General features: G+C 33.1%; 1 protein-coding gene and 1 long non-coding RNA gene across 4 annotated transcripts in view; one reads left to right on the forward strand and one right to left on the reverse strand.

Annotated features, from left to right (window-relative positions):
• Positions 1-10539, reverse strand: part of LOC143253257 (P2X purinoceptor 4-like) — a 26601-nt gene extending 16062 nt beyond the window's left edge. The window contains exons 1-4 of one of the 3 annotated variants that reach the window (XM_076506808.1): positions 10122-10539; positions 3213-3393; positions 2200-2271; positions 1606-1684 (exon numbers count right to left, since the gene is read on the reverse strand). In XM_076506808.1, coding sequence (XP_076362923.1) covers positions 1606-1684; positions 2200-2271; positions 3213-3393; positions 10122-10258 — 469 coding nt within the window. In that variant the 5' untranslated portion in view covers positions 10259-10539. The other 2 variants (XM_076506811.1, XM_076506810.1) reach the window with 2 other exon arrangements.
• LOC143253259 (uncharacterized) lies at positions 6066-24744 on the forward strand. Its single transcript, XR_013029471.1, has 3 exons — positions 6066-6356; positions 21811-22036; positions 24349-24744. It is a non-coding gene; the product is annotated as an uncharacterized LOC143253259 (long non-coding RNA).
• The last annotated feature ends 1618 nt before the right edge of the window (positions 24745-26362 follow it).

A 26362-nucleotide genomic window follows, 5' to 3' on the forward strand; every position in this document is an offset into this window, starting at 1 on the left:
CAGCTGATATAAAGTTGTGATGAAATCTATTTATCAGAACCACATTTTGACATGATTTTGTTTCATAAGTAGTGTACCACTGCAAATCAATCACATTTGAGAATAAAGTTCATAAACTCAGATTATAAAGACATATTGTAGTTAGGAATTTAGGTTTATTACAGGTATTAGGATACACCCTGCACTTAATGGAACTCAAAAACAAAATTTTGTAACATCTCTTATCATTGAGCAGGGTTTTCAAAAATGTTTGTGGAAGAAAGTACAAATTCCAATCCATGCAATGATAATTGTTCTTCGTAAACATTTGCTACAGGCTACTATCACTTGTACACTGCTGTAGTCCTAAGTTCCCAAGTAATTCCTTCACTTTCAATATAAATTTACTTGTTAACAGTACCATATGCAATATAAACAAGTAAAATCTCAATCTGAAACTGAGACCATCAGGGTATATGTTCATCAAGGTGAGACTTTCAATCAACAACTGTATGCTTAAAAGCAGCTGGAAAATCTGTGGTGTTTAAATATACCTACTCAATACTCTTTACTTTAGTTAAAACATAAAATAATTATATTAAAAAGCCAGAATGGCAACATAAAATACAGGTGATGTTGGAATGTCGAAAAAACTAACTGAGAAGACATGTAAAAAGAAAGATTGAGAAGATTTTGCTTTTTTAAAAAAAAAAGATAAACACAAAAACCTGAAAAAGAAAAGTATATTAAATCGTAAACTGGGAACTAGTCAAACTAGGAGGCAAAGAAAATGAACATGACATAGACTATTGTCAGTGTTGAAATGATATGAATAATATATCTAAAACAGTAAAATTAACTATGCCTATGAGAATCTAATATATTGAAGGAGAGTGTTGTTTTGACCTGTGGATAATTATTTAGAAACAATAATTTTCTGATGACACATGTTAAATTGAGAAAAACAACAAAGTGCGGGTCTACATTGCATCAGTCAGACAAAATATCCAGTTATTGTACATGTACACAAAATATCTTTTTCTTCTGAATCTTTCTTTGTCCTCACAATTGAAGACTATAAGCTTTTGTGAAACTTATCTTCTTAATTTCAATATTTCAAAGTTAAAATACCAAATGTAAAACAACGAAAAATCTACCAAATTATAATAAAAATATCTTATTTTTATTAACTTCTTAAAATATATAACTGTTAAGTTTTCCTTAACAATGTCCCATTTACATGACATATTTATTAACACTGATAAGAACAGACAGCCTAGAAAAATTCACTTATTAGGTCTTAAAAAAGTTTTATATAACATACATATGTTAGAAAGTTATATATGCATACAATTTCTGTAAACACACAACCAAATTATTTTCACACACATTCATTTGAATAATTTTATAAACATTTTATCATCTACAATACAGACCTTTACAACACAATGTTGTAGAGTTATATATTATAATCTGAGAGCATATATGCAATCATGAGTGGAGGAAAACTTTATAATCCATACAGTTGGGTGACACTACTTATTAATCTATTACCTTAATTTTACAACAGTATTATTGCTTGTACAATTGTACTGTTACGTCAATAAAAAATCCAATGAAACTCACCATTTCCTAAAAGATTTGATGTACCAGCTTGACAGGTATTATTTTTTGGATAACATAAGGCTTCAGGTATTTCTGGATCCTAACCAACATATAATTTGAATATTATTAAATAGCCTAGAATGGAATCAATTATAAAAATGGTGAGTAAATAATATAAGTATCGGAAGATTTATTTTCTGTTAAGCTATATTAAAAAGTAGTCTTAACTGGTATACACAAGAAAAAAAAAAAGTTTAAAGTCCTGTACAGTGATTTGATAATGTCTTTACCTCTCCATTAATTTAACAAGCATGAACTAGCTAAAATCAATTAATATATAGCATTTTTATGGATCATAATCACAGGTTTTGCAAAACAATTATTTAAATACAGACATTAATTTATTCTATAGCTATATTAAATTACAATTTCAATAAACCAACCAACAAAATAAAATTTAATTTCAGACAAATAATTTGTAATCTGTATATCTAAAATGTATGTTTGAAAAGAAAATGTAAACATAACAATAACCAATTCATGTTTAATAAAAAAAAAATTAGTAAATTCTATTCAACTTTATGAACACTATTCATAGGTAGATAGTTCTTTTACCTCAGGACAGGTGGACTTTGTCTGGTTTGATGTAATAACAACATTGGTAGTAACAAAAAAAGAATCACTTTCCTGAAACAAAAAAGATATTTCGTAATTTTTGTATATAACACAATAAATCTGAAAGCATATTTCAACACTTTTTTGTCTATTTTTTGCATTCCATTTTTTAAATTCATTCTTGAACTTTGAGTTCCTCTTAAAGGCAAAATACTTAAAATACAAAATCAGGATATCAATTCTTATGGTTATGTCATTTAAAACATTACATATCACTTCAAGAATTTTATTTCCTTCTCAATTTTATTTATTTTGTATTTCATATTTTTAAGTAAATTATCATTAACATGTCAGTTTATTCTATGATTTATTTTTCAATCTTACGTTTAAGTCTTTTATTTACAAAAAAAATATATTTGAAAAATACAAGTTTATATTATTCCAGTGTCATTTCTTTTTTTCAATAATTTAAATTACAATTGCTGATGAGGACAAATAATACCTTCTCTGATCCAATCAGAAGTTGTAAAAAACAAAAATAATTATTAATAGTTTCACATTGAGTTTATTTTATTGCAAGTTACAGCATTTACAATAAGAGTATTTTAAAAACAGGTGTGACATTTTGATAATTGATGTGATCATTTAGTTTGGTATTTTTATTTTATTTGTATTTACATACTTATAAGTAATTTTGAAAGACAGATGTGATAACAGCAACATCTGTGGATCATGAAAACCTACCAATTATTAATCTATTATTAACAACTTACCATTGCCATGGTGCCAGCAAAAACAGTAACCAGCCTGAACTATTATGGCAACAGTAAAATAAGCCACCAATATGAATTAATATAATACTAGCAAAAATTCATGTCCTACATTGAGCCAGTATAGAATTAGCAAAAGCAGTTACTACTGTGGTATTAATAAAAATAGCTTAACAGTTTGAACCAATATTATACTTTCAAAATCAGCTACCAACTAGAGGGATTAATCATTACAGAAATTACCGAAGGTGGAACAACATAATCTGCAACATCCCAAATTCTTCTGTAGTCTTCATTGTTCCTTAAATGTGGATTAAACTCCTTGATGGAAAAGTTAGTGTAAGCTGTCCCCTTGACCTTAGTGGTGGTAGAACTTTCAAGAGAACTGAAGGTTTGGTAACCCTTTTTGTAGATAATGGCAACACTAAAAGAATATTATTCAATGCAAGAATTCTATATTTTTACAACTATAATATTTCTATTAGTAGCAGTAAGTTACAAGACATAGTGTATAAAAGTACGTACATGCATGACATCATGAGTGTGCTGTTTTTAGTTACCTTGCAAAAGTTAAGGAATAGTTTATCAAGTATCAATTGAAATATGGGTGTGCATTTCTGTCACTGAATAAATTATATAATGAACATTAATGTATTGAAACAAAATGGTGTAGAATACAACAGAGAATGTACAGAAAATGTATATAGAAAAATATATCAGAAAACATCAGCTTGTTTCAAAGCTGTATAATAAGGATTAATTAACTACATTGTCAATGCATACTATATAATATGCTAACTCCCAATGTTTGTACATTCTGTTGCTAAACCAATACATTTCCTTCAATATAGGTAAAGATAAAGTAGAAGAAAGAAAATCATATTTTAAGTTTTCCTAAGTTTTCCTGTATTTTGAAATCTTAAAGTGGGTAGTTCAATATAAACTTAAAGTTACAATTACAAATTGTTATGTATTAAAATTACAATAAAAAATTGGAGTGAAACTGTTTTTTTGTTATTTTTCAAAATACAATTACAACATAACAAAATTTCAAAATTTCTCACAACAATATTAACACAAAGAAAATTATGATCATTTTAATTATGCAAACATGTACATTAAGTATGTATGAGATGGGAAGCTGATGGTTATCTACACCTACAAATATGCTGATTTTCTTTCTAATTAAAATAACTCAACTTTAATTTTTTATTACATCCTAAAAACAACCATTGACAGTGACAAGTTGAATAGGAATAATGAAATAAATGGAATATTGAGACTGTAAACAAAATCAAGTGTAAAATGAAACATTATTTTAATCATATATGAAATGTCATAAAACCAGGTCACTAAAAGATTTTTACATTTAACAGCAAAATGAAAATTGCCATTATACAAAACATTTTCCCTTTTATTTTTTCAATCTGATTTTTTTTTGTCAGGTTCAGAGGTGTTTGGACTGCTCATGCTATAGATATATACTTTGTTTTTTTTGTGGATGAAACTCCCTTTTACAATCCACTTTTATATTTCAATCAGAACACCTCAAGAAGCAGCATTCCATTTCTGAGAGTTACAACCAAATTACACTCCTGTAAGTATATATATATAAATTCTATATGGTCAAAACTGTGAGCAATGTTGGATCCTATTTTGTATTTTTGTTCAAATTGTATTGTTATTATCATGCTGAAATGAAGCACAAGACATCATTTTCTATTAATTGTTTACATCATTGAAATAGCTATGGATGAGCCTGTTTAAATTTCTTAATATGACAAACACTGATAACATTATAAATTATTATGGATCAAACGTGAAGTCTAAGAAACAACACCTACTTGCCTATGATGAAAATTGCCATTAGAAAGGAGTTACTCCATATATGTTAGATAAAGCTTTTATGCTAGATATTTGTCTGATAAACAGTAAATGTAAGAAGTTGATTTAAAAGCATTGTGATATGATACATATTATATGTTTTTTACTTGCTGAACTGATATAAAATGTTTTGTTTATTTAGCAAGACATTAACTATGCTTTGATCTAGTTGTTTTGTTCTATATAGTAGATAATGTGTGTTCTGCCCAAGAAGATACTGCAGTAGCATATATCATCAAGGTTGAATGTCTTTTGCTGACCATGTTGATACCGTATAAATGTAACAACCAACCAATATTGTGAGAGGACAAGTTACGAGGTGACTTTACCATCTTATCGAAAACAAAGCAAAACTTTATTTACGTATTGGTGACATTAAGATTCAAAGGTTAACAAGATAGGTCTAGAACACCTAGAAAGTTCTAACATATTTTACATCAAATTTGATAGTAAATTCGAGGCAGATTTTAGATACAACACAGTTGTGAAGATTGTGGGATTGCTTTACGACAGTATATATATATAGTAAATTATAAGTCAACTGGATAATTTTTATTAGAAACTTATTTTTTATTAAATTAATTTGTGCACTTTAATAAAGAAATAATAGTTAATTTTGTGTGTGTTTTTTAATGCTTTTATAGAACTTGACATGTTGTATGTTTTTTCCTGCAGATTTGAGCAGCATCACTGAGAATACACAACTGGAAGTGGATTGTTTTCAAAGAGGAATATGAGATGTTCAAATTAATACCACCCAATATTATTTGCTGATCATCTAATTTTCTGGAAAACAGAAAATTTAGAGTAAACGTGAAGAACACAAACTTGGAGTTCTTAGCTCCAGAGACAAGTTTCCCTTAGGAAATGGTCAGCCTTAACCTATTCGTCATGTATGTAAGCAATATGCCAGACAAATCATAGCTTTGCTTCCTAATTTCCAGACGACTTGGCAATTTGACCGAGTACCCCAACCACGTCGGCAATCACTACAAACTAACAACTAGTATTAAACAAAATAGTAGAATGTTGCACACAAAAAAATTAAAATAAATATGGATTATTATCAAAATCAATGAAAACACACAGATACCCACCTGAACTGTTCTAATATGGAACTTATCTTCAAATTTTCACTTCAACACAATTCTTAAGATTAACGTGGAAAAATAACGTTACCAAAATCCGAAATAAAGCATGTCGACGAGCAAATTACGTAAGAAGTCTATCAGATAAAAATGCAGTAACAACACCAATAAATACCATAAAAATTTATAAGCGTAACTGAATACACTTGTGCACTGTGAATTACCACTGCACTACCACAATGCAAACCAGAGGTGCACTGCGTACAGTGTATACCTTCTCAATACAGCGTTGATGATATCCGGCCCTCAAAAAAGTCGAAAATGTGCCCGTATGTTTGCCGTTATCAACAGAAACGAACCATTTTTGGTAGTACAGTGAAGAATAATATTCTACATATGGCCACCAAGTTAACAGGTAGGAATTTTTTTATGTTTTCGTGAGCTTGCCGTAACCTTGACCCTACAGAAAGTAATTACTTATAATTTGGGTCATACTCCAAATGTCTACCAACTTTCGTCTACATTCACTCAAGCGTGAAATTTTGCTTACACACAAAAAGGGTGAAAACACAACCTCAGCAATAGAATACAACAGTATTCAGTGTACTTAGAGCAACAAATTCATCATTCATGCACAAAACATGTTATTCTACAACAGATTCCTAGATAGTTCTTTCAAACATTTCGAAGAAAAAATACAAACAATAATTACGAAACTTTGCAAAATGGACGACAACTGCCTGTTGTGGTTACTGTCCTTTCTACAAAATTTCATCATGAATACTCTGCCTAAACAATCTATCAAAGAATACAAACAATAATGTTCTACTAATGTCTATAGATCGTTATATCTTTGCCCATTTAATATCAACCATAATAAAAGGGCCACCAATAAATAAGTCACTTACATTAAGATATCAAAAGTGTAGTTAAAAGTTATTCATATAAAATTCATAATCAATAACTTAAACAAGTGAAAAGTGTTGATCTTGCCAACAGAACAGTTTGTAAAATGAAGGTTGTTTAACGTAACCAAGGTAAGAGAAGTGTTGAAAATGAATTAAACGCTTTATAAATTTTACATCTATGGACATGAACTTGAAAAGGAAAGCAAGGTTCAATGAAACTACCCGTGTAGTGTATCTCTTAACGCAATCCATATAGCATTTTTCAGAAATAAAAACAATATAATAAATAAATATACCGTAAAGGAGGGAGGACGAGGCTTATAATGCACCTGACCCCCCGTAATCGCTCAAATGAGAACTAAAATCCGTCTGAATGAGACTAAGAATCAATACCAACGGCTTTTAAATGATCTCTGATAAACCAATGGTTGATTGTCACGATATACATTGCCGAATACCGAAACTCGCCATATTACTTAAGAAAACTAAAGGAACTAGTTTTCATCAATAAACGGTGCGTTCTTAATCATAATTTTTTATAACCCTCTTCACTGACAGTTGACAGAAAAAACGTGCTAATTTTTTACCGATGATATCAACCCATAACAAATTACCTGATATTTATGCCGGTATTTTTCCGTGATTTTAAATGCAAGACAAAAGGGTTTTACTTCAGGGTGCATAACACTTATCAGGCATATTCCTATATGATATAGATGGACCCCAAAATAAAAGAAAGTTTCGATGCTTTGTTTCTATCCAAATCTGGTGGCCCCCAGTGACAACGCGATATGCTTGCGGACTAGAAACCGGGTTTTGATACTCGTGGTAGTCAGAGCCCAGATAACCCATTGTATAGCTGGTGTAAAGTTACCACGAGCTTGATTGAGTTTTTAATTTTTCGCCGAATATAAATAAATATTACTGTAAGAACTGTTATGTTTTCGAAAACAAGTGAACAGTCACATGCTTGAAAGGGCGAGGATGTTTTGCAAAACGGAGATTCGAACCTACGATCTTCGAATTGCAACTCGAACACCATAACAACATGGCCACACCGGACCTTGTCAGAGTGGCAACACTTGAATAGAGGTAAAGAAATACACGAACTGTCAACATTTATACATATATATGTAACGGATAAATAATGGTAGACATGTAAAAGATCGGATGAAGCTATAAAGCAGCTACTTAATTACTGTCGTCAAGTAACCAACTTTCTGCAATTTAAAATTTGGCTTTCGAGGTACTTGTAGAAAAACAAAATGGCTAAGTTGGCTGTGGAAATTTTCTCTTAGCTATTGAACTCCTAACTAAATATAATACTGTCTTAGAGGAACAGTTAAAGATTCTGTTACCTATTGAAGCCCTACAAAAGAAAATGAAATTGTTGAAAAGTTAGCATATTTTGTTCAGGAAGACACAATGAATGATGGAAAAATGTGTCGCTTTACTCAAAACATGTTGATAATAATATCACCAAAGGCACCTTAATAGCATCAACGTGTTGGGCCAAATTATAGTATATTGTTGTAAGCTTTATTTTTAGTATTATAATTTAGGTGCTCATTTGCCAGAAAAAATTAATCACATAATTACTTGATCCATCAACCAGGACAAAATTATTGGATTTATCTTCAATAGTTTTAGAAATAATTTTCTTATTCAGTTCAGAAGAAATGTTCTCAGTTGTATCTACGCAGACTGTTCTGCTTAGAAGCAATCGTTCCATTTCAATTCCATCGATTACGTCCATAACGAACTTACTTTTGATTATCCATTTCGCCGTCATTTGTTTTAAACAAAAATGTCACATTCAGATTTGCTATTGGTAGCTCGCCGAGAAGAAGGAGGGTAATGTGGCGTTTATACACCAATGTTTTCTTTTTTAAATAGATATGTATTATTGAGCCCCCCGCTAGTACAGCGGTATGTCTCCGGATTTACAATGCTAAAATCAGGGGTTCGATTTCCCTCGTTGGGCTGAGCAGATAACCCGATGTGGCTTTGCTATAAGAAACACACACACACACCCATGTATTATTGTTATTTCCTCAAGATTGCAGACTTTCAACTGGGGCGGAAACATAACTGTATGATGTTGCCCTTTGAGCTCAGTAATAGCAATTATAAAGCTGGTGTACGTGTATTATTTGATTTCAGTGGAAGTTTGTATCTAGAACACTTGTTTTTCGTGGCACAAAATTTTTGTTGGTATAGTTACTGGTTCGAAATGAATAAAGTAGACGTGAACTTGTAATTGTTTATTTAGCTCTAGGAGTATGACATCAACATGCTATGCAAAATGTAACAAATTTCGCGAAAATTGAAATAATATAATAGGCATACAAGTTACATTTTTAGAATAAATTATACATTTGAAAGATGACTGGCACTGTGTGTGCACGTACTAAATGCTTAAGAGAAGTTTATAAGATTATAAAAAATGTCAGAGATATTACAAACGTGGAAAAAGAGTTTGTTTTCCAGAATTTAGTTACAAATATGGTTTAGTAGTACGATTAAATTATATCTGATTTAGTCCTTACCCTTTTTTGTGAGTACTGAAGCTTTACAAATATAATTTTGATTCATTACCAGCTAATATGCTGTTTGATGGCAATTAGTTATTAAAGTATATTAATAGTCTTAACCGAGAGATAAATGATTAATGTAATGTTATTTCAGTTAAATAAGATTATTATATCAGATGTTTCAATGCAAACATTCACTCTTGGAAATTATGTAACGTTATAAGAAATAATACGTGTTCCCTCGGAGACTCAGCGGCAAGTCTCACACTTTCCAACGCTGAAAACCGAAGATATGTGTAGTCCATTGTGTAGCTTACTACCGAATAATTATATGTCGGTCGAGATAAAACCTTGGAGGTGTTCTTCATGTAACTCGGTCGCTAGCCTCTTTATATATCAGTTTGACCTACGCCACGTTAAAGTATGTTTCTGAATTATGATATAAATCATCATATAATAAAGACACGTGATATTCCCTGTATTATTTCTAATCCTATCTCATCATATAAATTTATAAGCAGAACAAATAAACTAAAACAAACAAACAAACAAAAATGCTGACTTAATTCATACTTACTTCCACCAAATTTGGTCAAACAATACGCAGGATATGGTCATCACAAAAAAAACAAAAAAAAAAACTTTCCATTTTGTATAGAAGTTACAAGACAAATGCCTCTGCCACAATGAACGTACGTAACAATTTCATACATACTAGTTTTATAACCTACTACTTACCCAATAATGTAGAGTATTATGACCAGTTGCGTTATCCTATTTATAGTACCAACTTTCTTGTTTTTGATGTGAACAACTTTTACCGTGTCGTATTCGAAGAATGCTGATACGAGTGCTTTAGTTATTTCACTTGGCATTTTATTGGATTATTACGATTTTTAAAATCAAGACACTAAAATCGAATTTCTGTACAACACGGAGATTCACATGTGTGTGGCTATTTACGTAATAACACCAATGACATCTAAAGACAACAACACACAGGACTAGATGAATTAGAAGAAAGCCTCGGCCTTTCTGACTCGATAGCTGTAAACTCACATACATTTCTACCAGGAAATCTCATGCTTCCCCTCCTCTAATAATTATCTACACTACTGACTGTCTAGCACACTTAGAAATACTTCCTGTACTGCATTTACACATATGTTACATAAATAAGCTGTTGACTACTACTACTAGGCTTTACAAAATATAAATCGAAAATGTTAATGTATTTCATTAAAGAATATGTATCTACGTTATTTCGTTTGTTTGTTTGTTGATAAGATCAATTTTATATAGGAACGGTCTAACTCATTCTCAAGCCCAGGGCAGAATTCAGTAAATGGTGCCCATAATGATAAGAAAACTCAGAAATAGATTAACTAGCAAAGCATTCGATCCCTTCCATGTGTGGGGCCCCGGTCAATTGCTTATTTTCTCCAATAATACCGCCTATGAAGCTAAATAACTGTGGTGTTTTCATTACGGGTATTGAATCCTGGTTTTTAGCGTTATAAGCCTTCAGACCCTTCGCTGAGCTAGGGAGGGGTGAGTGCGATATAGTTTAAGACAATATAAGTTACAGCTTCATACACAAAATCAATATCATGAAATTATAAGTATAATTAAAAACAACTGATTAAATTTATGAAAGCACCATTATTTGTAACACGTAAATCAAATTGGCAGCCTTTCGTTTTTACGTATACATAACTTAAACCATATAAAAACCTACAAACCTGTGAAAGTCGGAGAGCTTTGTTTAAAAGGTTTTAAATTGTATATAAATGTTAATAAATAAATATTCAAATAGAAGAAACACGAGAAGAAAGAAAATGGTACTTAGGCAACTTTACGTAGCCTTTTTCAGATGCATGACCAAAGAAAAAAAGTAAAAATGATTGATTCACAGTTCCAATATAATGCTATAAAACGGGTTTCGATACCCGTGGTGGACAGAGCACAGATTGTTCATTGAGTATCCTTGTGCTTAATTTCAAACAAATAAACAGTTCCAGTGAAATATGATAAATACTGACGGTATTTTCACTTTCAGTGTTGGGTATAAAGATATATTATGAAACAAAAAATGTGGTTTTTAATGTGAATAAGATTGTCTTTAATTAATTTGCAACAATCTTTATAAATTTTTCTTAACACTAGTGATTTTTGATGAGTTGTATACAAACACACATATAGTTCATGTCTTGGGGTAATCTGAAGAGAAAGATTTTGAGTAACATGGAGCTGTCATAATAGCTTCAATAATTGGTCGAGACCTGAAAATCGTACACTTTTAAGAAAAATGTAATGTTTTAACCCAAAAATTTTAGCAGTTGATCAACTATTAAAACAATAGTTGGGAAATTTTCTTGAGCTGATCAAGAATTGCCGCCCGGCGTGGCCAGATGGTTAGGGCGCTCGACTCGTAATATTAGGGTCGCGGATTCGAATCCTCCTCACAACAAACATGCTCGCCCTCCCAGCCGTGGGGGCGTTATAATGTGACGGTCAATCCCACTATTCGTTGGTAAAAGAGTAGCCCAAGAGTTGGCGGTGGGTGGTGATGACTAGCTGCCTTCCCTCTAGTCTTACACTGCTAAATTAGGGACGGCTAGCACAGATAGCCCTCGAGTAGCTTTGTGCGAAATTCCAAAAACAAACAAACTATTCGCTAAAGAGTTTGTGGTGGGTGGGGATGACTACATGGAATAGTCTTACATTGCTAAATTAGGGACGACTAATGCCACTAGCCCACGGGTAGCTTTGCGCGAAACTAAATGAATAAAATTCGTGGCAGGTATTTTGATTTAACACTTTGCATCTCAAGAAGAGGTATGTGCAAGGCAATCGAGGGCGCTCAAAAGAGACACTCTCTTCGTCCTACACGCGAAGTTAGATTTAGCTGGACTGGTGATTCTTAGCTATACCTACACAATTTTAAAGTTAACGAGATTATGCAGTCAACTGGTGGCAAAGGTTCGCTGGTGTTTCGCGAGAGGTTAAATATTGACTCTATAAAAAAAAACAAAACACAACACGAGAGTAGGGATCTGTAAATCCTGATACCTAGTAATTTAGCTGTGGGAGTACCCCGAGAAAAATCCACTTTCACTAACCAGCTGCCGAAAAATATATCTGGTTAGTGCCTGAGCTGTAAACAAACAAGATAACTAGAGAAGATTATCATAACTGAATTGAGATAAAAGACATTAGCAAATAGAGTTGAATGTATTAAAGGGTGAAATGTGCGTTTGCCAAGAGGAGGGGGTAGTTGATAAATCGGTAAACTTGGCTGTAAGCGAGTTACGGTTTACTGCTTTTTTTATAAAATTTAGTGGCTAGTTGAAGTAAAAGTGTTTTAATAGGTGGTATGTCGTATATTTTATCTAGGTAGCAATGGGGAGTGTAGCATGGTAAAGAAAGGCAGTCCTGATAGCCGTGTATTGTAATGCTTGTAATTTTTTGGTGAGAGAGTCGGGCATGATACAGAGTAGTATGCAACTGTACTCGACTAGAAGTCTAATGTACACTTTGTATATGAACATAATAGTTTGAGGGGTACATCCTTTATCTATACCGCTAATCTTTTGAAGGAAGGAGATGCGTTGACTGATATGTGATGCAATTATTTTAATATGGGTTTACCAGGTAAGTTTAGAATTAAAATGAACACCTAGAAATTTGACAAATTTTGAGAGGGGGATCACAGTATCATGGATTTTAATTTACGCGAAATTTAAAAACAAGCAAAACCAAAAATTGTACCTATCATTCAAATCATTTGTATGTTTAGTTGTCTTTATATTCATGGGTTTATGATTAAAAAGTGTTTTCAATATTCATAAAATGCATTTAAATGTTTAAATTTTTTTAAGGTGGCGCTTTATTCTATTTATTTTTGTTGTTGAAACTGGTTTGAATTTCTCGCAAAGCTATGTCCGGGCTATCTGCACTTGTCGTTCCCAATTTTGTGGTGAAAGAGTAGAGGCAAGGCAACTAGTCATCACCACCCTCCGCCAACTGTTTAGCTACTCTTTTATTAAAGAATAGTGAGATTAACGGTCCTAAGCACCTGGCCATGGCGGGGTGTTGAAAGCATCATAACTGTAAGAAATATCTACAACTGTACTACCTAGAAGCGCGTAATAATTTTTGCACATCAATTTAACACACTATTTAAAATATGTTCCATTTTTTCAAAAATTTAAACGCATTATTGTTGCATGTTATTGTCGCGTTACTTCGTATATTTAAATTAATTGCTGAACGTTTTAATTTTATGTAAATACTCTTCCCCCTTAAAAATCATACCATTTTTTTTCTGAACCTCTAACTTGTGTTATACAGTGGAGCTCCGTTAAGTCGCGGTATTTGGGGGGACAAGCTGCTTAACCGCGGCTTAAACCTTTGTGACTGAAAAGTCGAAGTCGCCAACAGCTCCGCCGAGGAGCCTCATCCGGGCCATTGCGTGATCATTATATTGGATTATCGAATTAAAAATAATACTTTAGTTATTGATCACTTTTTTCACGGATTTATCGCGGATTAACTTTAATGTATGGAGAGGCGTGATTCGGTAACAATGGCGGTCTCCATAAAGCTGACATAAAGAGCGGATAAGGTAGATTAACGGTCGATTTCTATTGTAATATATTTTATTTATTTCCCAAATTAAAGCAAATCCTTTTTAAATATCCCCTTGAAGTTATAAAGCCAGGATTAAATTCATAAGCCGCGTTTTTACACGATCTTAAATTAGTGGTGAGCCGCGATAATCCTCGCTCACATCGCTCACAAGACTTGCTACAGAGGCTTAAGCAATTTCGCGGGTTACTGGTCCGTGGCTTAATGGCGCTCCGCTGTAGTTTAGATTCTTAATACCACTATACAAAACTTTACTGTTGTTGTGGTAACAGTATATTGTCGTTTGTTGAAATGACGGCAAGAACAGTTTGTTGGTTTACGGACTCATAACGCTAGCACCCCAGTTGCACAGCGGCATGTCTGCTGACTCACACCATTAAAAATCGGGTTTCGATGCTTGTGGTGGGCAGAGTACAAATAGCTAATTGTGTTGCTTTGTGCTTAATTCTAAATAAACAAACAAACAAACAAACAAACTCACAACACTAAAAGCCAGGATTTCATTACCCATAGCTTATTGCAAAATAAATATAAACAAACAAGTAAACGATTGACTAACTGAGAACGTCAGTCTATAAATCTATATTTCCTGGCTCGACTACTACCACCTTATTAAACTGATCCTCCATATAATCATATCCTCTGACTCAACTGCAAGCATTTTATTAAACTGATTGTCTATAAAACCATGTCTCCTGACCTGACTACAACCATCTTATTAATCCGATTGTCTACAAAACCATTTCCCCTAACTCAACTGGTGGTTTAATAAGGTGGTTAACCTTATTAAACTGATCGTCTATATAATTATCTTTCTTGTCTTGACTACAATCATATATCTCTCTCTCTCTCTCGGTGTTTGTGTAAGAAATGTTCATACCCTGGAGGATCAGGTCTCCATGACCTCTTCCTCCTCCCCGTACTTATGGTCTTGCCGTATTGGAATTTGTAATTATTAAACTGAATATTATTCTGATCCTTTTCAGGGCAATATCCATGTATTGTAGCACATAGTTGTTATTTTGCTCTATCAGCAGAATGTCAAGTATGTTGGTGGCACTTTTTTTTAAAATTAATATTTATTATTTTTATTTATATATTTATTTATTTTTATGTTTAAAATATAAAATGACTGGGGAGAGATATTTAGGACTAACTTCATCATGTATGAGGTACCTATTTAGTTTGCATAGCAATTCGTTTTTCATCCAATTCTTATCGAAGTACATTATTGTACTATGTAGGAGTCTATGTGGAACGGTTGGTATGTTCGAATATTTGTGTATGAATAGAGATGATATAGTTCTTGGAACTCTGTATGCTGTTGTAAGGAGTGTGTTTTGGATTGTTTGTAGTTTGGTTTTAATTAATTTATTGTTTACAGTTATCCATGCTGGAGCTGCATAATATATTACTGGTCTAATATATGCTTTATAGATTTTTTAGTATGTTGTTTGTAGATGCTTCACTGTTTTTGCCAGTTAGACTCCTAGCATAGTTAGTTCTTCGCCAGACTTTATTTTTAATTTCGTTGACATGTTTAATCCAAGTTAATTTTGAATCATAGGTTGGACCTAAAAATTTTGCCAATGGGGCAGTCTGAAGTAGTGTGCCATTCATATATAATTCTGGCTGTCGTTTTTTGTGTTTTGTCAATTTCGTAAAGGCTACGAGTTGTGTTTTTGCTGTGTTTATTTTTATTCTATATTTTTGACAGAATTCACTTATTCTATTTAGTTGCGGTTGTATGTGGGTGGCTGCTATCGTGGGTGTTGCGGCACTTTTCCAGACTGCCACATCATCTGCGAACTGTGAAGAGAATCCATGATTCGGATCCTTCAGTGGCATATTGTTTACATACATGATGAAGAGTATAGGGCTAACCACCCCTCCCTGAGGGACACCAGCTTCTGGAGTAAAGTACTCAGAAAAGGTACCCTCAACATTCACTCTACACTTTTTATTTTCCAAAAAGTTAGATAACCAGCGAATAATTCCACGCGGTAGTCCCATTTCATTCATTCGGAACCTTAAACCATCGTACCATACAGTGTCGAATGCTTTCTCGATATCAAGGAAGCAAGCGACAGTACATTCTTTTTTCATTAAAGCTATTTATTATAGTTTCGGTTAATCTGATTAAGTGATCTGTCGTTTGTCTAAATTTCCTGAATCCATTTTGTTCTTTTGGTAATTTTAATGTTATCTCCAAGAATGTGGAGAGTCTATTACTGATTATTCTTTCGAGTATTTTGCCTATACAGCTGGTCAGGCTGATTGGTCGGTAGCTATTAGGTTTATTTGCTGGCTTTCCTTCCTTATGGAACATTAATATATTAGCAAGCTTCCAAGAAACTGAGATGTATCTTGAGGATAGAGATAAATTAAAAAGTGTTTTCAGGTGGTCAAACAATTTCGGAGTGTCCTTTTTTAGAAGGATAGCTTGTATTTCATCTTCACCTGGAGATTTGTATTTTGTGTTTTTTATTGCTTCAAGTAGTTCTTGTAGGGATATTTCATTTGTTAGTAACGTGTTTTCATAATCTGTGATAGGTCTTGTGTTTGTCTCAGTTTTGTTTATTGGAAAAATTGGTTCAAATTGTTTTTTATTGTTTAATATATGGTTGATGACTTTATTGTAGAAATATGTATTCATATCTGGATCAGAGTGAGTTATAAATGTATTTTGAAGTTGATCTTTGAAAGCTTCGGTTATTTCTTTATTTGTGTGTGCTATTGTTTCTGTGATTATTTCTGTAGTGGGTTTCCATGTGTTGTTTTGGTATTGTTTTCTTGGCTGCTTTCTGAAGGCACTCCGTTGTTGTTTGACAGTAATTATCCATTTCAATATGGGTTTTAACTTCTTTTATAACTTTATTAGGCAAAAGGCTGTCTAATTTTTGTTTGTAATTTTGCCAATTTGCTTTACTGTAATTAAATTTTTCTTTCCTGAAGGTTATATTTTTATGGGTGGGGCGAGATCGAAGACGCAATATATTGGTAGGTGATCACTATCAACATCTTTTCTCATCTGGAATTTTATTAGTTTTTGGCTTAGATTATATGTGCAAATGCACAGGTCTAGTATGTCACTGGAGTTAGTGGCATACGCTATGTGTGTAGGGGTGGTATCATTTAATAGGACTATATTGTTGTCATCTATGAACTGTAAGAGACTTCTTCCATTGTTGTTTGTGCTCCTGCATCCAAAGTTAACATTTTTACTATTTAGGTCTCCTATAACTATAGAGTTATGGTTGTGGGAATAGATGTTATTGAGTAATGCTATATCTAGTTGTTTATTAGGTGAGCAGTAAATTCCTGCTACAGTTACGTTTGTTTTATTTCTTTGCAGGATGTCCACTGTAACATGTTCGTTGTTACTGCTCAATTTAATTTCTATCACTGATAGCTCCATTTTGTAGAGCAGCATAATGCCTCTACTTTCATCATTTTTTGTTTATTCTGTCTTTCCTTATTGTTGTGCAATTTGGTATTTTAAATCTATTGCTATTGTGTATTAGAGTTTCGCTTACTATTATAAAGTGGGGGTTAGTTTCTTGTATAAGGTCTTCGATCACATGTTTCTTGGAAGCTGTTGCACCTTGGATGTTGATATATACAACTGTGAACATTATATTGTAAGTATGTATCCGGTTAGTGTTGTTATTATGTATGGTATATGAGGTGTGATGTGTTTTTTAAAGATATTAATTAGCATATCGATACAGTTGGTTGTTTGGTTTGGTTTTGTGTATTCTGTTACAAATTCTGTAAATATGTTTTTGGTTATGGTAGTCATAAGGCTTTTTTTTTTCAGGTGTGTTAGCATTTGTTTCTTGGAATGTGGTGCTGTTTTCTTGTGGCTTTTGTGTTTGTGTTAAGGTGTTATTTTCTTGAGTAATAATATTCTGTTCTTGCTGTTTTTGGGGTTTGTTTCCTTTTAACATTTGTGCATACGTGGTTTTAGTTGTTTTGTTAAATTCTGTTGTTATGTCTGTTTTTTGTTGCCTATTTGTACTTGGTTGTTCCTGTTCTGACGATGCTCTTCTTATCTGATCTACATGTTGTTTTATTTGTTTATATTTGTCGCATCTTTTGTAGTTGGCTGTGTTACAACATTTGAGTGTTTCTTTTTCTTTTTTGCATTGGAAGATATGGTGCTCCCCCGCCACAGCCGCAGCACCTCGGTGTTGCTAAGCGGGCCGCAGAAACATGTCCATATTTTTGGCAATTGTAACATGTGTTACTTCAATTGCTGGAGTTTTTAACTGTTTCACTTGGTATCTTTGATACCAAAGCATTATTCCATTATTGATGAGATTTAATATGTTGTAACTGTCATCTATATCGATTCGTATAAGGTTAGTGGGTGCTTGTGTTTTTTTTGGAAATTATCCGTTACAATCATATGCGCACGTGTTTATTTGTAATGCGCGCGCTTGTGCGTATTGGGTACATGCGTGCGCAAGGACGTATATGGATACATACTCGCGCATGTGTGTATTTGAATTACTGCCAAGTAACAATGCTCAGACATGTGAAAACACGGCACTCAGAGATTATATGAGCACCTAACAGCCTTATTTAACCTATCATTATCAGCTGGATGTATCCCAGTTTCTTGGAAGGAAGCAATAATATTAAAGTTCCAGAAAGAAGGAAAGCCAGCGAATAAACCAAACAACTACCGCCCAATTAGCCTAACCAGTTGTATCGGCAAAATTTTAGAAAGGATAATTAGTAATCGTCTATTTTTCTACTGAGAAGTAACTTCAAAATTACCCGAAATTCAAAACGGATTCACAAAATACTGACAAACTACAGGCCACCTAATTAGACTAACAGACGGCTTCAATAAAAATGAATGCACTGTAGGTTGCTTTCTCGACATTGAGAAAGCATTTGACACAGTGTGCATAATGGATTACATCATCGGTTGAAGGAAATGGCTTTATCCGAGGTAATTATTCGCTGGTTATCCAACTTCCTGGAAAGCAGAAAGTGTAAAGTAGATGTGAATGGGGCCCATTCAGGGTCCTTTTCACCCGAGGCAGGAGTCCCGCAGGGAGGGGTAGTTAGCCCTATGTTATTTATCATGTATGTTAGTAATATGCCTCTGTTGGACCTAAATTTAGGTTTTGCATCACAATTTGCTGACGATGCAGCAGTCTGGAAAAGTGCCCCCACTCCTTCAATTGCAGCAACAAACCTCTAACCAGTCCCAAATAATATAGAAGAATACTGCCAGAAATATAGAATAAAAATCAATATTCCGAAAACACAAGTAATATTATTCAGCAGACTGAATAAACTGAAAAAAGATCCACCTAAGCTATACATGAATGGATCACTTTTACTGACTGCTACTTCTGCTACATTTCTCGGTTTAACTTATGATACAAAATTAACGTGGTTACAGCATACAAACAATATCCTGATACGAATCTGGAAAAGAGCAAATTATGCAAGAAGTCTTTCAGGTAAAACAAGAAGTCTTTCAAGTAAAAACCAAGGAACATCACCAGACAACATAATTAAAATCTACAAAACATACATCAGACCCATAAGAGAATACGCTTCTCCTGTCTGGATAAACATATCACCCAAACAATTACAGAAACTACAAAGAATACAAAATTTAGCTTTAACTTCAGCCTATAAAGTACCACATAGCATTTCATCCACATTCATGCACAAGTATGCAAACATAGATACAATATCTGCAAGACTCTTGTATAATACACTAAAGTATTTTAATAGGAATTGGCATAAAAATGATTTAATGTGTAATCTTGACAGATACTACGTACATGATGAACATAGTCCTAAATACCTCTCTACTATAAATATATATTTAAGAACTATCAAACAAGCTGGCCACCACGCACTAGACACTTAAAACTAATTTTATTTTATCATTATTATTCTTACTATTATTAGTATTTTCATATATATGGAAAAAGAAAGAAAGAAAAGAAAAAAAAAACCTTTTCATGACTATACATGGACACTGCCCCGAAACGGGCCTGAGTACGGTGTCATACCTGGCACAAAGTTATACCAAATACCACATCCTAAGTATAGACGCCATCAAAGTACAGGATGGAGGAAGAGGTCTAGTGCACCTGACCCTCCAGGGTATTCCACATAATTACTCAAATACCAACACAGAGAAAGCTCAGACATGTGACAATGAATAATTGCCCACATTGCTGTTACCAGATAATCTGGTTTACGATTAAGTGAAACTAGTTAGATAATCATAGAACCTGAATTTGAATAATTTATAGTTTTTCCAAAACTATGAAAGAAGATAAGATTTTTACCCTGTATGTATAAGAAACAGAAATTTACTTGATTTTACAATATTGTACGGAACATGTAATGTGTGTATATATATTCATGTATATTCTTTGCTACAAATATAACTGATACCAAATCCAAATTACTGTAATTCGATTAATATTAGTTTGGCATCAGTATTAGCATACTCGCATTATAACTTATGTGAGATATTAGATTAACGTTACAAGCGCAATCAGTGGGTTTAATTGCAGTATTGACGGTATATTTTGTTTTATCCGTTTTTTGTGACTTATATGTTATTAGTATCCATGGGCCCACAAGTTTAGCAAAATGGTGCCATATGGATTTTATAGGTAGTTCTAAGGTTAGCCAAAAAGCGAAATTGACTGTCACATTTACAACAATTCCACATATGAAATCTCCTCTGCGACATCTTGTGTCCTAAACCTTACAGTTTCCGATCTGCAAACCATTAAGTCACGGTTGGCTCGAGCACACAGAAACTTTCTATATTGTTTATGTGAGAAAAGATTGCCATAAATTCTGAGCGAAATAATTCATGTTAATGTTAAGCTTGTTTGTTTGTTGAGAATTTCATGTAGAACTACAACAGGGCTATATGCGCATAGATTTCCTTAACTGTGGAGTGGTAGAATAGAAGTAAGGCAGCTATTGAACACCACCCACCGCCAAATATTGGGCTATTCTTTGTGATCGAATAATTAGATTTGACAGCTACTCTTATAGATCAGCCACAGCCCCAAAATGAATAGAAAAGCATGAACACTTGAATTCACGGACTGGAGACACTCTTCACTAAGACACGTCCATCTCCAGTGTGTACTTCAGAATGCTCCCAGTCGCACAGCGGTATGTATGCGGTTTTACAACGCTGAAAACCGGGTTACGATACCCGTGTTTGGCAGAGCACAGAGAGCTCGTTTTATATCTTTGTGCTTAACTTGAAACAAACAATGCTTCAGAATATATAGTTTGTAGAATTACTTGTAAACAGATATAAATTTGTAAACGTTAACTGCAAAGCTGAAGCATATCACACTTGTTAAAATAATTCTCACCTTGCATTTTTTAGCATAAGAAGTTGCTTACGTTCACTGTTGCTTCTTTTTTTTTTCGTTTTTCATTTTAAGCTAAATCATATTACAGGAAAGAAAAAAGAAATATAAGATTTGTTTTGTTTTAGAAGAAAATCACCATTCCGGTGTGTTATTCTTTCTTTGCGGATGAGAAATGTTGCCCATGCTATCACGTAACTGCAACCATCTTTAACTTCTCCTATTTGACTGATCATAGGAATACTACAAAGTAACAATTTTCCAGATAAAGTATTAATCTCTAATTGGTAAACTGTAATTTCGCACGCTTTATTACGCAGTTAATTTATACATAATTTTGGCAAAAATGATGAATAGTTATTGCATTAATATATGACAGTGGATGTTACTAGATATCTTTTGAAGTCTTCGCGAGAGAAAAGATAGACGAGAAACGTAAACTGTATGATAGAGCTGTACCGGCAGAAAAGGTAGACTACAAAGATGCATTCTGGTAGAGGAGGTTTTCAATTAACCGAGTGATAGATCTCTGCCGAAAGAAAAGGTGGACTACAAAGAGTAAACCGAGTAATAGACCCTTACCGGAAGAAGTACAGGCCAGAAAACAAACCTATAACAGTAAGTTCCGTTACGATCCTTCTTTATTATTTCATTTGATCACTTACTTAGATTATCAGAGGAAATAAGAAAAGATTTAATAAAACCCAGTGCACGTTAACAGGGGAAACAATAAATAGCTTTAACAAAAACCATTACACGTAAATATAGGAAATAATAATCAGCTTTAATAAAAACCACTGCACGTTAACAGAGGAAATAATAATCAGATATAATAAAAACTACTGTACGTTAACAGAGGAAATAATAATCAGATATAATAAAAACTACTGTACGTTAACAGAGGAAATAATAATCAGATATAATAAAAACTACTGTACGTTAATAGAGGAAATAATAATCAACTGTAATAAAAACTACTGCATGATCAGTTGTTTCCTTAACTTAGAGAAATCATTGTATGAAATTTGCCACAACGGTCTTAGATATAAACTGTCCAAACTAAGATTTCCAACCGAAATTATTTGTTGATTATCAAACTTCCTAGAGGATAGGAACATTAGAGTAAATGTTGAAGACATATTTTCGGATATCTTTACTATGGGTTCCATAAGGAAGAGCACTTGGCCCGAACTTATTCGTAATGTAAAAATGACTCCAAAAGACTTAAATTTCGCAAAATGCTCGCACGTCATCTGAAAAAATTCGCAAAATTTTATAACAAATTCATACAATCTGCAACCATTATTAAACGAAATAGACAATTCCGTAACAAATGGGGAGTAAAAGAAACAAACAACAAATAACATAGGAGATATTATTCACTAACCAGATAAATTAACCAAAGTAGAATGAAACCCGAACTAGATAGGACATTCCTCAAAGTAACCACTTTTGCAAAATTCTTAGGAGTAACTTACGATTCAAAACTAACGTGGAATGAACATATTAAGAGTATAAAAAATCGGAATTGGCTTAGAGCGAGGTATCTTCAGGATTTGGCAAGTAATAATAATCAAGAACCTCATAATATACCACACTTAAATTGTATAAAACATACATTGGTTAAACATAGAATTCGCTTGCACTGAAATGGCTAAATGTTTCCGACACACACGTTTCATTTGTTTTGAATTTCGCACAAAGCCACATAAGGATTATCTGCGCTAGCCGTCCCTAATTTAGCAGTGAAAGACTAGGAGGGAGGAAGCTAGTCATTACTATTCACCGTCAATTCTTGGGCTACTCTTTTACTAAGAATAATGCGTTTGACCGTTAAATTATAATATCCTCACGGTGAACATGTTTGGTGTGGTGGGAATTCGATCCCGCGACCCTCAGATTACGAGTTAAGCACAATACATTTAACTTTTCCAAACACATACTCAAATATCCTTCATTTTTCTAACAGATTAAAAGAATCGTTCAAATACTATAAGAAAAACATAAAAACAAGAATGACTTGAAGAGCCACTTAGAGAAGTATATCATACATGACGGACAAAATCAGAAGTATCTCTTGCCATAAAATAAAATAAGTAACATTATTAAAATGGCCACTTAGTGCAAGGCAATACATAATTTTATAGATACATTTATATATATTTATTTAAAAAAGTTTTTATGTCTACTAAAATAAATTTATTTGTATATATTGCATTAGTACTGCAACGGACTGCAGTGTGAACGCAGAATATTTTGTAAAATTACATCAGCAATTTGTGTAAAATTAGGTAAAAATTGATCATATCATCCCATTTTATGGACAAGGTCTGAAAAGGACAATACGAAACTGTATTTACGGACGCTAAAACAATAAATCTAGCATTGTCCAAGTGTGGAAAGTATCATCGAGAAAATTCGCGCCAATCTGGAAACATCATTAACGCGGAGCCCGTAGAGACATCTTGCGGTGTAAACTTGATCAAACTGCAAAACCAAGAAGTAGAAGTTTTGTATAACAATAAAAGTAGCCAATATTATCTCAGAAGAAAAAAAAAATCAAATATGAAATTTGAAACATCTAACATCTAAAATAAAAGAGCACGTAGATTATGGTTACAAGATTTCTATAGTAAAAAACTGGGGCGTTGATTTCCATACGGAGTAACAGTTCCGAAACAGTTTAAATTAGAATAATATTTCTTTTACCATTTACTAAATGAGCCTACTTTTACAGCTTTATCTTTTATAATCATAGAAAAATAGAAATTTGTTAAATTCTTGTATAGTTAACAAAATAATAGAAAATGAGCCCAAGATATCTTGAAGCTGCTCAAAAGATAATCTTGCTTCTTAATTTTTTAGATAATAACCAAAATGTCTACCGATTTCATGCTATTATAACTATTTTCATTACTTTTTCTGCACAGAGCATAGGTACTGACCAGATGTGACGAAATCTTAAACATTCACTAATCTTTTTACGTGGGAAAAGCTGCATGCTGTCGCTTTTGTACAAGTCTATGTGTGAGCTTTTTGGAAGATAGCCCATTCAAACATGTAACACAAAAACCTGAACAAGATGGCTTGGAGTGGCTTAGAATTATATATTAACGACTGGTTGGAGTACGAAAGACTTACAGGATACCGTACTAAAGCTTATCTTAGTATAACAGTGAAATATTTTGCAGACTGAAAGAAAAAGCTTTTTCAACAAGTCCAATAACAGGAAAAGAATATTTCCGGTCTTCTTTTCGACCTTTACTCTCGCTTGATCCAACAAGTCATGCCAGCAAATTAAGAATTATTAAAATCGTAGGAAAGTCCCCTAACTTTTATTCAACTTATGAGCATCATCTACTGTATATGTCAAACAAGGAATAAAGAAAATTTCGACAAATATTTGAACATCCTGGGTTATTAAACCCAAATACCTATCAGGATTGAATTGTATTAGAATCTGGCTCTTTGTTTCATTTGGAGTTAACCCTCTTGTCTCTCACTTTTTGGCTATTATTTCTTCCACCAGCCTCAGAACCAAACAGATGTACAACAGAAATCACGTACAGTTTGGTAATGTCACTACCATCGTGTGAATAAATAATTTACTATTTCTAACAGCACTTGTGATGACTTATTTGTCTTCATTGTCCGTGCCTGATTTATTCTTCGGTTAACAATCCTGAACCTGAGTGTTTTGAATATCTGAATACTTTTCAGTAGGCCTGAATAATACGTGAGGATGGGGGCGTAAATCTACATCACGGCGGTTTACTTGAGTATTTCATGAGAAAAAGGGGCGCTAGATGCATAAGACAGCGGTTTGGATCAAGCTGAACAACGACTTTTTTTTAGACAATGGAAGAAAAGATGAGGGAGAAGGCACATTTTTGATACTCTAAGAAACGCCAGTACACAATTAACATTTTTGGGTTTGAATGTGAATATGGACGGACGGACAGTCAACAAAATGCACATTGGAAGTTTTACATATTGCATATTGTCTGCAATAAACTCAGTGTAATCTGTTGATTTCAGTTTTCTGTAATTATCAACTGTAAGTATCGATGAAGTCTCTTGGGTGACAGAAAATGTTTAACTTATGTTATCTTTATTTTTCGATCCCTTGGATGTAAATGTAATGTATCGATTTCAAACCATTTATAGAAAAGTGAAATAAACAGATTACACCGAGTTTATGAATTCATCTTTCCTCATATATTTCCTGATAGAAGACAGTATTTATATCAGGAATAAGGGTCTGTTAAGTAAATCCATTGCCTATAAAGTAAAAAATATCAGACTACGTAAGCCATAACGTCAGTATATGCCTTATAAAGATCTAGCATTGGTGTCAAACTTCGCGTGGTCTATAGTTTACTCTGCCATATTTGACGTTAAGTATATACATTTGTTTTAAGTGGATAATTTTGACGATAATATTCAATCAAGTTCCAAATTTCTTCTAAAACTTGTTGTTCCTAAGCTAGGAAAACAAAGTTTTATTGATAAAACCCAACTCAACAAACTAGTTAAGTCTTTTTATCCCTAGATTAAACTCCGTATTGTCTTCAAATTATCACTTTGTATCAGTAGCTTTTTTACCGTGTCTTGTATTGATGTAGATTGCTGCTAACTGCTAAAAAAGAACATTTGGATGTACAATATGGCGATGTTGAATGAAAGAGAGAGTTTTGTAACGCCACACGAAAGATCCATTTTTTTAGTGACTTATTCGCTATGCGTAGGCTCAATATGGTGATGTGTTAGGGATTGTGTATTCGAATCACAGTCCTACCAAACATGCTCGCCCTTTTGGAAGTGAAGCGTTATAATGTTATGGTCAATCCCACTATTTGTTGGTAAAAGTTTAGCTCCAAAGTGGTGATTGCTTTTTCTCTAGTCATTCATTGCTAAATTATGGACAGCTAGCACTGATAGTCC

This window comes from Tachypleus tridentatus, chromosome 6 (genome assembly GCF_004210375.1).
Source record: "Tachypleus tridentatus isolate NWPU-2018 chromosome 6, ASM421037v1, whole genome shotgun sequence".
NCBI lineage: Eukaryota > Metazoa > Arthropoda > Merostomata > Xiphosura > Limulidae > Tachypleus > Tachypleus tridentatus.